The sequence below is a fragment of the Halyomorpha halys genome, unplaced genomic scaffold (genome assembly GCF_000696795.3).
Source record: "Halyomorpha halys isolate HHAL.00 unplaced genomic scaffold, Hhal_1.1 Scaffold333.1, whole genome shotgun sequence".
Taxonomy (NCBI): domain Eukaryota; kingdom Metazoa; phylum Arthropoda; class Insecta; order Hemiptera; family Pentatomidae; genus Halyomorpha; species Halyomorpha halys.
The window spans coordinates 513,477-526,622 of NW_027113196.1; the positions used below are offsets into that span (position 1 = coordinate 513,477).

The 13,146-nt window shown below is 28.2% G+C and overlaps 1 protein-coding gene across 13 annotated transcripts in view; it reads left to right on the plus strand.

Annotated features, from left to right (window-relative positions):
- Positions 1-7,085, plus strand: part of SLO2 (slowpoke 2) — a 471,240-nt gene extending 464,155 nt beyond the window's left edge. For 11 of the 13 annotated variants that reach the window (XM_067050782.1, XM_067050787.1, XM_067050785.1 and 8 more), the window contains 2 exons: positions 1,027-1,285; positions 4,410-7,085. In XM_067050782.1, the coding sequence (XP_066906883.1) occupies positions 1,027-1,212 (186 nt within the window). In that variant the 3' untranslated portion in view covers positions 1,213-1,285; positions 4,410-7,085. The remainder of the gene's footprint in view (positions 1-1,026; positions 1,286-4,409) is intronic. The other 2 variants (XM_067050783.1, XM_067050793.1) reach the window with 1 other exon arrangement.
- The last annotated feature ends 6,061 nt before the right edge of the window (positions 7,086-13,146 follow it).

The window sequence follows — 13,146 nt, forward strand, 5'->3', positions numbered from 1 at the left end:
ATTATTTATATACATATTAAATAATTTTTGTTTTGCTGTTGCTATAAAATTCCTATTTTAGAGTTTCTTGTGGCGGAAGTAATGAATATAAATTTTGGACCTAAAAAGAATACAACTGTTTAACGAAGATAACAAAGTCGTAATGCTACCAGGAATGTTCTGGTGGTCTTCATTTTCCTATCTAAATCAAATGCCTCTTTTTTTCTCCTGTAGTTATTCATGAAATTATTTTATATTTATCAATTGTTTATTATTCCTAACAATGAGAACTGATTTTTTTTTTTCTTTCAAATAAACAAAATTAAAAATACTTTGAGGGAAATTTTTTTAAAAAATCGTCATTTAAGCCTGGTCAGACTATTTCTGTGAGGAATACAACTAGCTGATTTTAAATACCATCGAATTCTACTGTGACATGGTGAGTGTAAACGAAGCTGCCATTTTTGAGAAAATAAAAAAAAATATGAAAAATCGATTCTATAAACATTACTGTCATATTTGAGGCATATATACTCCTCTTAAATATGTAATTTCAGTTTCTTTCGACTTTGTGAAAAGCTAGACTGTTCAAAAGCAGATACACAGATTATTTGGCGATACTATTTTTTTTGGATTCAGGACATCTCTGAACATATTTCTGGCAAAATCTTGAATTAAAAATTTTTCATGATCACAATACTTTCCCTTACTATATATTCCATATATAAGTAAATGAAAGTAAAAAATAATTATATAAATTTTGTACAAAGCATTTAAAGAAGGGTGAAAATAAAAAAAACAAAACTAAACTTGATATTATGGTTATATAAACTAGATTCATAAATAATTTATTAAGATAATAAACAATTAATAATAAATCCATTAAATCTGTATCTTATAATTCCACAAATTACTGTAAAAATAAGGAGCAATAGAAAAATAAGGAATGACAAAATTTTTATATTACTTATTATTATCATTAATTTATTATGAAACTTGGGAACTAATATATAATTTTGACTCGACTCAATACTAAAACACACATAGCTTTCTAATTTGCAGCCGATGTGCCCCCCACCTGCTACCGAGACTTCAGGAATTAAGATTGCCCTGAATGGTTCGATTGGCCTTGAGGTTACTCCTCCCGAAGAGAACAGTTCTCCCTCGATTTCTTCAAACACTGGTCTCCTGGTAGCTCCTCAGTCAGAGCAGTTGCAGGGAACAATTGTATGATATAACCTTATGTGGGGCAGGAGGTACCCTATGTCGAATCGGCTCTGATCTACGCAACAGCCTCATCCGGGCGGTAAGCACTGTACTCTTTTCTAGATAACCTTCATAAATGAATGAAGTTAAATTTTAATAATTGAATGAATATCAAAATAATTTATGTTTATATATTTTTCTGTAAATGTGTCAAAGTTTTAGTGATGAAAAAACTGAAACAAGAAAGTAATACAACATCTATAAAATATATTAAAGATGGAGTTGGAGATAAGAGCGAGAATTTTATGGTGAAATATTCAATCAAAATAAACTGATACAGAAAAACAGGAAGTATTTAATGTAATGACTTCTGGATTTAGAAGAATTGTATTATTATCATGTAGGCAAGGTCTCAAACCTTCAATCTATTTTTATTGAGAAAGATAACCAGCAGCATGAAAAATATAAAAGAAACCATATATATAAATAATGAAAAATTAAAAATAAAATTAATTAAATAATTTTTCATTATTTATGTATATGCAGTAGTCTAGTTTTCATTCTGTTTGTTATTATCTTTTCTGTTACATTTTTATTTTAACATGGTTGTTATTTTGTTTGTACTTAGTCCTGAAGAAGGGTTGAAATTCAGGCCGAAATGTTACCCCAAGAAAATAAGTACCCATTATTAGTGCCCTTCACCCCTAACCATTTTCTCCTTATATGTAATTCAATATGACTCAAAAAATATGTAAATAAAAAATAAGCTGCAACCTCTTAACATTTTTAAAATAGCTGATAATATAAAAAAGTAAATAATCACTAGTAAAATGTACTTGATTAGAGATCTTTCAAAAAGTTAAATGAATAAAAGAAGAGAAGATGGTTGGGGGTGCGGTCAAAATGAAACACAAATAAGTTGGTATAACCTATTTAATTGTGCCAACATTTCAGCTAGAGTTTCTAGCATTCTTCAGGGCTAAGAACAGAACAAGATAACAATCACAATAAGTATAGAAAATAAAAAAGAAAATATAAACAGAATGACATAAAATGAATAATTTTACAGAATAGAATTAATAAAATGAAGTGATGAGAGAAGTGGGGAAATAAAATTTATACATAGGTAATTGAAAAAGTGGTTAAAATAGCATAATTAAGGAAATAAAAAAAAAATTTAAATGAAATTTAAATTTTAAATGAATATAATGTGAGGGATAATGTCCATTGATAATGACCATTGATCTATCAAATTTTTGAAGGGGGCAATCAAGAAAGAACATTTTAGTTTTAAGTTTCTTTTGAACACTTTAACCTTGGTTGATGATATATTATTATCAAGCTATAAAGGAGCTTAGGAGCTTGTGAACGATAAACTATCGTCAAGGGAGTTCACTTTTCTAGCTTGCATTCAGAGTGGTGGGATAGAGCTCTAGCACCTCCCTTTCATCTTGGATTGTCACGAACCATGTTTGGTACTGTCTTAGCTTCCATCAGCTATAATCGTTCTGCTGACTTTAAGGATTTTTAAGTTCCTTTAAATTTTTTTTATTATCAAATTTATATTTTAATGGGTCAAAATTTTTTTTTTTATTTAAAATAAATATATTATTTTTCATGTTTTGTAGAAAATATGGTGATATACAATAACTTTCTAAAGTCTATATTCAGTAATTCAGAGTAAAAAACCCCAAAAAACATTTATGTATCAGCTGATTGCAAACATAGATTCAAGTATCAGTGGCATACGAAGGTTACATTATATAATGCTTATTTAATTAATTTAAATTAAAAGAAAAGAAAATATCAAATACAAAAATCGTGCTTTTAAGTGATTTTCCAGGAGAGCCTTCACATTCCAAGTATTAATTTGGTAAAAGAAGTAAGTGTTCAAAGTTTAAGTGTGTATGTGTTGGAGAAATGAGTTGTCTCCGAATGACGAGTCTTTGAATTTCACAAAAGTTTCATCACTAATTTCTTTATTTAATCTTCTAACATTTTATGCATATACACAGGAGCTTCTCTTGAGTTGAGTATACTCATAAGTAACCTTTTGATTACATTATTAATATTATTTGTTTAAAATTGTTGACTTTTAGCATGGTTGTTATCTTTTAAAAATAATTAAATGTATAAATTGAAATATTTTAAATACTATAACTATTCATTATCTATCTTGTTAGATTAAAATATAATTATAATAAAAAATATCCATACTGTCTCACACTGTTTATTTTCTTATAACTCCTATCTTTGACCATTATCAAAGATTTTAATGAGGTGAAGATAGTTGACCATAGATATATAAGAGGAGAAGATGGTCAGGGGGTGTGGTCAGTAGAAAATACACAAATAAACAAAAGAATTATTTATTTGTGCCGACATTTCAACCTAATTTTCAAAAAACAACTACCATCATTCAGAAAGTAGAATAAAAAAAATTATCCTCTCTCTGAATGATGGTTGTTGTCTTTTTGTTTCTATAGCCCTGATGAAGACCTGAAAATTAGGTCGAAACATCAGCACAAATAAATAATTCTTTTGTTTATTTGTGTTTTTTCTACTGACCGCACCCCCCAACCATCTTCTCCACTCAAAGATTTTATTTATATCACAGCTAGCATTTTTATCAAAATGTTGCAGGCTCTTCTATCTCAGAATTTATCTTAGTCAATAACCTATTATTATCCAATTTCATTTATTCTAATTCTATTCTCCTTACTCTGTCTATTACTATATATCACTGACAAGGGCGTACCCAGAATCAAAACTGGGAGGAAAAAGCCATAGTCAATTAGGTTGTGATGATATATATCATTTTTATTGTATTAATAATTGTGTTCACTTCAGTGGGACAGCTGGCCCTTGCCGGGTATACCCATGATCACTCTACACCTATTATACATACAAGTGATTGAATGGAACAGGCAGTGTAAAATTCAAATAAGTGAAATTGAATAATAATAGGTTATTGACTAAGATAAATGTTTACAATGGCAAAATAGCCAGCAAAATTTTGTTAACAATGTTAGTTGTGATATTATAAATAAGATCCTTGAGAATGGCCAAAACGTAAGAGTTATAAGAAAATAAACAGTGTGATACTATATAGATATTTTTTATTAAAATAGATAAATAAGCCTGTCTCAAACAAGAAATTAAATTATATTAAAATATAATTTTAATTTTTTATTTAAGGAACTAATATTGCTTTTTGTTTTTAGGCGTGAGGCACATGTAAAACAAATCCTCCTCAGATGCACAGTGAGAATTGTCCATATTAATTAACTTTTCATCGCTACAATTTTAGTTAATGTACTTATTGTGTAAATGTGTCTTATAAGATGTTAATTATTTATGTACATTAATTGAGTAGTTTTGTATCTCCAACTTGTATATAGTGCTCCCTTTATAGGATTTTCATTTCCCAGTCAATAAGTAAAGGTCCCGTTGCCTGATCGCAAACGGTCATAAAACATTGGGTAGAGCTTTAAAATGATTTCGTCTGTTGATGTGCGGAGAAGCATTTACTATGCTTTCTCTATTTGAAACACCTCAAGGTAGCTAGTTGTAGATCCCTGTCGATGCAGTATATTTTAATTTTCATAAGATTCTTATAAGTAAAATGTAATTTTTAATAAAAGTTTAAAAAATAAAAAAAAGTAAAATAAAAAATATTAATCATAATGATAAGAAGAAAAGAAAGATTGACGGTGACATATCAGTTACTTTTCAATTTACTAAACAATTTAAACCTTATAATATTTAAAATTTGTATAAAAATATTTTATGGGAGTTAATAGAATAAAAAAAAATTATTATTGTTATATTTTCTTTCATTTAAGCACGATTATTTAAATCTGATTGTTTATTAACAATAAATTCTGATAAAATCTAGTTTGGTGGGTCCATTAGCTCGTACTGATAACTACCTAATAAATTAGGTCTAGTATATAAAAGCTATTAAATGCATACTTTTAAACATTACTATGGTAGGTTAAAATATATATACATTCAAATATTAACACTTATAGAGCATGAGATTTTTTACTTGTTGAATTTTTTACTAAAAAATAAATAAAAAGAATTAATCTATTGTACTCAAATTTGTAACGAGACCAAAATTTTTACATAATTCAATAAAACTTATTTATAAAAAAAATTAGGTCACTTTTTTTCGTCACTGAAAAGTATTTTTCCCAAATCAGAAAGATCACTTGTTATATTATTTTTCAACCTCGACCCTGATGTACAATATTATAATGAGGTGTAATATTATTATATTATATTACGTAAAATATTGTAGTGTATAAAGTTGAATTTTTATTACTCGCTGGATGAATACGGGTCCAAAAAGGACAAAACTTTTCATTTAAAACTCTTTTAATGAAGTTTATTGCCTAAGTCTTAGGTGCTAACTGCTTACTGTATAATTTTTTTTCCATTGTAACAAATTATATTTTTATTTAGAAATGTCTTGTATTGACTATTTCTAATATTTACATAAGTAATTAGAAAAGATAAATTACAGAGTATATATTTGTAGTAAGAAAAAGGATGTTTTTAAGCGAGAGAAATGTATCATGTATGTGTAAATAGGTTAATATACACTAGTTATGTTTACTTTACTAAAAAAACAAACTTGACTAATTCAGTGGCCTTCTAACTACAACAAAGAGCTATTGTACATAGCAAAATTGTAAATATTATAGAGGAAATAAATATATATACATTTGTTTTCGATTTAAATAATGTGGACATGGGTGATAAATATTGACTTCAGCAATATGAGACAAAACTCTAAGGAGTTAAATGAGTTAATGATTTCTCTCTGCGCTACCCTCATCTTTTTAGAGTCTGTTATTATTTTAAATCTTATTATATGCTCAAAATTGAACTGAACAAATTTATATACAACTATAGATTTTATCACTTATGACCACTGATTTTATAATGAACAAACAGTTTGCTTATAAACTGCTGATTTTCAAATTATTAGACTAAAACTCCTTTGAAATTTAGAATATATACAACACCTATATAACTTATGCTAAAATTTTAAAAATTATAAGAAATATAACAAATTTATCTTGTATTTAAAAGAAATTTTAAAATGTGTACATACAAATCTTTGGATCAACAAAATGATATTAATAACTTTGATACTGTTTATTAAAGGCTTGGACTCGTTCGGCTGTGACATAATTAAAGGCTTAGGTTGATTAGACTTACAAATGGATAAACAGGAAGATATATGTTCTACAGTAGGACTGTTTAATGCGTACTTACAAAATTCAAAATATCCTCTTTCTGTTAACATAAGAGATTATATATAAGTACTTAACTTTATTATCTGTCAAATTTTAAAATATTATTTTTGTATTTATTTATAAACTAATTTATATGTCATGTATTAACACTCTATGATGTTTATTTCTTAAAAAATATGATGGATGTTATTTCTTATAAAAACATCAAGGGTAAACATTGGGCAAAAGGGTAACCAAGATTTCATTTTGACCGATAAATTTAAATTATACCATTCAATTTCTTTTAAGTACCTGTGATTTCTCAAAGAAAAATAATAAAGATTTGTATTGAAGTATAAAAGTTTCAGTCAAATTTTTATTTAAATTAGGTTTTTTGATAGTACAGTTTTGCCCGATGAACTAGAGAAATAAGATATAAGAGTTATTGTTTCCATTCTAGATATTGATAACTGATCTGTAAATTATTACATATAAGTACTCAAAATTTATTAATACTGTTCTTCATTGTTTGACCCGCTAGTAATATATTAATCCTTGTATAGAAAAATATAATGTTATATTTTCATAGGCCCTTATGGCTGTCCTATCACACCTTTATCAGTTTGTCTAAATAAATGGTAAATATAATCACCATGCTTGTTATAATTCCACCTCATCTCACTAATTGTACTTTTTATTATTTAATACAAAAAAAAAATCAAGTTTTATTAAAATTTGATGTATTTTTTGGTACCTGTGTTTTCCCTCACTAGCAGGGTTCATTAATTATCCCTTTCATATTATCATGAAAGCAATGAAGTTGAATGAAATAAACAATATCATATATTTTCAAGCTTACCACTTAATCTACTCTTGTTAAGTGGATATAAAATTTCAACAGAAAGGGTTTAAACTTAATATTTAGCTTTAATATTTGTTTATTATTAATAGGTGGTTTCTGGTAGTATGAATCTATCCCTGTTTATTTTTAGAAAAATACTTTTGAACAGATTACAGATATTATCAGATATTATTAGATCTCATGAAGACGTTTATAAAAGAAATGTTCTAAGTATACTTCCTCTACTCTGTTACAATAAGGCAGTTATTTGTAGAAGTTTTCCTTGATGATTAACCTGGCAGGAGTGTCCTACTTTTTGTCTTAAGAGATGTTCTGTGAGCATTTATCTCGTGGTAGAGGATTTGTACTATTTTTTTTTATATATGATTGGATATGATGATGAAAGTGATGACAGAGCCTTAACACATGGAAGAGAACTAACAGTGAACTACTATCAGAGACTGGTCAATCAATATCTCACAATATGAAAGTTAAGATGGACAGGACATGTGGCTTGAAGCAATCCATCAGGACACCTCTACACAATAATTAATGCCGTTATAGTAGGGAAGAGACCAAGTGGGAGGCTAAAAACCAGATGGATAGATAGAATCAACAAAGATACAAGAGAGCTGCATGTAGAAAACTGGAGAGCAGTATCCCAAGATAGGGAGGCATGGAGAAGGCTAATCCGGGCGGCCAATGATCTAAAAGGTCCTTAGAGCCAACGGGAAAAAAAAGGATGTCCCGTGAGCATTTACCTCATTGTACAGTATTTTTACTAGTGTTTTAATATATATAATTGGATGTGATGAGGACAAAAATCTTTACAATTACTTTCAATGCAATTTGAAATTGTTAATTGTAGCTCTTCCATCAGGGACTGAAGAATCCAGATTTCATAAAAGATCTAAGATCTTCTTGCCTCGGCTCATGATTTAAAATAAGAAATGCAGGAGGTGTCCAGGTGAGAAAAATGCTCAAATGAAAAAACAAATATGTTACGTTAGGAGTGTACTGGTGAGAGAAATGCTCAATCTTACCATTGCAAGGATAAAAGGAGGAATAACATAAACAAACAGCTATTACAACATCAAGTAGAAAGTAGACAAAAGTATAAACAAAACAAATGGAATACTAGTGAAATACAGATGTTTGAATACTAGGGAAATACAGATGTTTGGAATAATAGGGAAATACAGATGCTTGGAATACTAGGGAAATACAGATGTTTATTCCCCAATATGAGCAAAATTCTCAAAGCTAAACCTCTCTTAGGTTAATTCCTCCACAAAGTCAATTCAGAAAAAAATAATCCATGATTTCTATAATTCGTTCAATTATTCCTGTTATACATTGTAAACCCTCAGTCATCAAGGCAATTGTAATTAGGAAAAAATAGTATAGGATTCTTAAAATCAAAAGAAGTCTATACATAATATGATACAAATTATCTATTTTTGTATAATTGATAATGAAATGCTCATTACTCACAAGCTAGAGAAGGTAGAGAAAACTAAAATGTAAGTGTGAAGAGATAGTCCGGAGTGTGGTCAGCAAATAAAGACAAATATACAAAAACTTACTTCTTCTCTTGGGCTCTTGTACTAACAGGAAATTGGCCACATTTCCATTTGGTTTGACATGATATTAATAATAAACAATAATTAATATAAATAAATAATATTAATAATAATGATATTAATGCAAACTAATTTCCTCATAAAAAAACCAAAAATATTTAATTTTGGAATTAAAGTCTTTTGTGTATTATAACAGCATACATCTTCAACTAATGTGCTCCTAAGATCTCTCCCCCCCCCCACCTTAATTGGTATATTTATGGAAAAAGTAATACCTAAACATGTCTCTTTGGTAAAAATGGGTATTTTAACAAAATCTTAAATGTTTTGGCCATTGATATTCACCTGCTATAATTAGAAAGAAATAATATCGCCCATTGCCCCAAGCACCAATCCACCCTTAGCCCCAAAAAATAAATCTCATGGGCCCCAAATGGTCTAGGTTCTAAAATTTAATATCCAAGGAAAAATTGTAAATAGTTAATAGTAAAAAAAGTGTCTAAGGATTAACAAGACAAATACGACACTGCACTAGGGCTCTACATATAACATAAAGTCATTTTACCGGAAATCCTTGATCTTCAACCTATTACCCTCAAAGTTGTAAAATACTCGAAAATCGGGTAAAAATACAAAATAAAGGTAGTAATATTTCCTAGTATAATAAAGAGCATTATTCAAAAGAAAATATATTTCAAATAACTTTTTTGGAGGCCAAATCCTAATTTGTTAGAGCAGTGGAAAAGAGCTTAACTGCCGGCCTGAAAGGGAATCTGGAATATTTCCAAAAGCATCGGTATCCATCTGTCTTAAAGTTGCAATATGAACATTTAATTTTTGGTTTTACTGTCATTCTGACTGACGTGTACATGTTTCTATACGAATTATTTTAGATCGATGTATCGTTCATTTAAGCAAAGAATCGATGAAGTTTGATGTAATATTAAAATTCCACCAATGCAACCCTGCTCTTAGGCGGGCGCGGGAAAAGTAGAAAATTTTCATTTTAACTCTTTTAATTAAATGTTCTTTTTAGTGTTTTTCCTTCGTAGAATAACAACTATCTTCACTTGTTGAGTGGTGATTTAACATTTCCAAAAGAACTGCATGAATTTTTAAAAAATGGCTGCGAGTAATTCCAAATTTTCTTTAAGCATGCTAATCAATTTCCTTTTATTTATTTTTTTTTTTTTTTACTAACTGATTGTTTCTAACCCATGCTTTTCATAGTTAAATTGTTAATTTTAGATAAATTTGTTGGAATTCAAAATACCTATATTATGAAATAAATATTAATTTTTTATAATAGCTGATTGTTTCTTGATATCATATGTTAAAAGTTAAACTTGCAATACCCTTCGTCGTAAACCCATGACCTCTTCCCCAACAATATCTTTTAATAATACCCCACTTTTTCCTGTTGAACAGATCCGTTACTTAGAACTATATCTGGACAAACGACTGGCATGGAATCCTCATACAAGACTGAAAATACAGCAAACTGCTCATCGATTCCGACTATTACATTTACTAGACAAAAGATTTAACCTTACAATCCATTACAAAAAGACTGATCTACATGACTATTATAAGGCATATCTGGAATACCAAGTTGAACTTTGGAGCTCTACTAAACCATCGAATTCCCCTGAATTCAATCCTTACAGTCCAAAATCCTTAATGCTCCTTACTTTGTCACAAATCAAGTCATCGATCAGGACTTCAATGTCCCCTATGTTGCTGATTTGGCCAGAACCAGATACCAATCCTTCCATAATAAACTTCCCAACCACCCAAACCAACTTGTTTCCAACCTGGCTTCTCCTTCACTACCTAATAATCCTCCTAGACGTCTGAAAAGAAGATGGCCTCGAGATCTTCTCCTCTAGAAGTGTTATAGCAGTTCTATCAATGAGTAGATTCTCCATATGTTTGTATCATGTCATTATATCACTTACAGGAAATTTAATAGTTGTATATATTTTTATACAGTTGTAAATATCAATAAATAAATTATTTTTTAAAAAACTTGCAATAGCCTCTTCAAATGGAGCAAACAGTGTGAAATTAAGGCACTTTTGTTATTTCTTGATTGATACTTATATCATTATAATATTAAACGCTGGTAGTTTATTATTTCTTTTTTAATTATAGCAGTTAAATATTGATGGCCATTATATTAAATATTTTATTAAAATACTCATTTTTACCAAAGAGACATGTTTAGGTATCAGTTTTTCAAAAATTTATTGATATAGGGAAAAATTATAGGAGCACAGGAGGGGAACCAGAAAATTTTCATTATAAATCTTTTAATTAATTTATTTTTTTCTTTTTTATTATAATATCCATCTTTACTCTTAAGTAGTTTACAATTTTATATTGCCAAAAGACCTGAGGGAATTTTAAAAAATGGCTAGAGTAATTTCAAAAAAGTATGCTAATCAATTTCCATTATTTTTTTTACTGATTGTTTCTAAGCCATTCTTCTCATAATTGAAATGTAAATTATAGAAAAAAACACAATTTCAAAATTACCAATAGATAATTTAAAAAAAAAAAAAAAATCCTTTTTCTGAAGGTAGACAATTTTTTTTTTTTTAATTAATTCATAGGAGTATTAAAAAATGGCTTTGAGTAATTCCAAATTTTTAATTATCTGGTGAATCCATTTCCTTTTATTTAATTTTTTTACTAACTGATTGTTTCTAACCCATGCTTGTCGTAATTGAAACATTAATTTTAAAGAAACCACAAGTTCAAAATTATCAATATATACTTTTTCTTTATTGTTTTTCGTAAAATCCATTTCCTGAAGGTAGAATTTTTTTTTTTTAATTAAACCATAGAAAATCATTGTCATGATTAGAAAATTGAGGTATTTTTTCTGGATACAATTTTTTGGGCTATGGCCTTTCTAAAATAAATTGTTGAATTACTTAAAATTTATATTACTTAATCTTAGCTCATTGAAAGAAAATGTATACAAGTATTCTTTATCATTTTGGTATTATATTGATATTATTCAGTTATTATATGCACAATCCTGATTGATAACGCTTTGTCTGATTTATATCATGATTTGATATTACTTTAAATGAGCATAAAGGATACAAAATCATTTTTCAACAATAGTGATTTTAATGCAATGTTTGGGACCATAAATTTTAAATTATTAAAAATTAAATTTAAATCTGGAACTTTTCTCCAAATTTAAGGAGATGGTGGAGAAGAAACAAAAAGCAGTTCTTAACTATTATTTATTGCTGACGTTTTGATCCCACTAAGGTTTTCATTAGGGCTAAAAAATAAAAAGATACAAAGAAAGTAATCTAAGAGTGATATAAAAAAGATGTAAAGCTGGACATTTAAAAACTATGAAAAACTTAAATAAAATAATGAGTCTAAAGACAAAAAGCATAACTTAATTAACATAATGAAGAGTATTGAACTTATATATCAGAATATATTGTAATATGCTCTTTTTGAGTAAATAGTATATTTTGATGTATAAAGGGTTTTTAATATGTTTTATTTTATGTATCATTTTAAGATTGTTAATTTGTTTTGTTTATCCAAAAAGCAAGCTAACCAATTTTTATTGTCTATAATAACTTCGTGATTCAAAACAAAACCAAGATAGCGGTACGTTGAATCAAGGCCATGTTGAGCAGATTCAAATATCATAAAAACTATTTTAACTCGTCCCCTCAAAATTGAAAATACAGTAAATTAAAGGAAAAATAGAAATCAAGAAATAGTGCTAATGAATAATATTCAGAAAGTAAATCATTTGGAAAAATCCCTAACTGTTGTGCGACAATCGATGTTTACATGTAACCTCGAGGCAGGCTTTGGTTTTGGAGGGGGCATTCATGTTTGGGGCGCCGAAGAGAAAGGATGTCTTCAGGATGAGGAGGTCCTCATGAATTTCTGTCCAGCAAGAGTAGGAAGCCATTTTGGACGCAAGGACAGAACAATAGAAACAAAGAAGATACCAGAGATCATCAAAGGAAGATCGTGAACTTGGTTAGTTTTGCTATACATAAAAATAGATTTATGTATAAAATAGATATTAATTTAAATTAAGATAAATTATTGTAAGTATCTGTATTCTGATTGCCTAGCAACAACATGCCCTGAGATTAAGAGTCTTTTTATATAATAAAATTATATTATCCATTAAGTAGTAAAGTTCTTAATTTGAACCCAAATTATCTCTTATATTTGAAAAAAGTTTATAAAACTAGCAAAGATTCTTTTTATTTTAATTTTATAAATTTTAAAA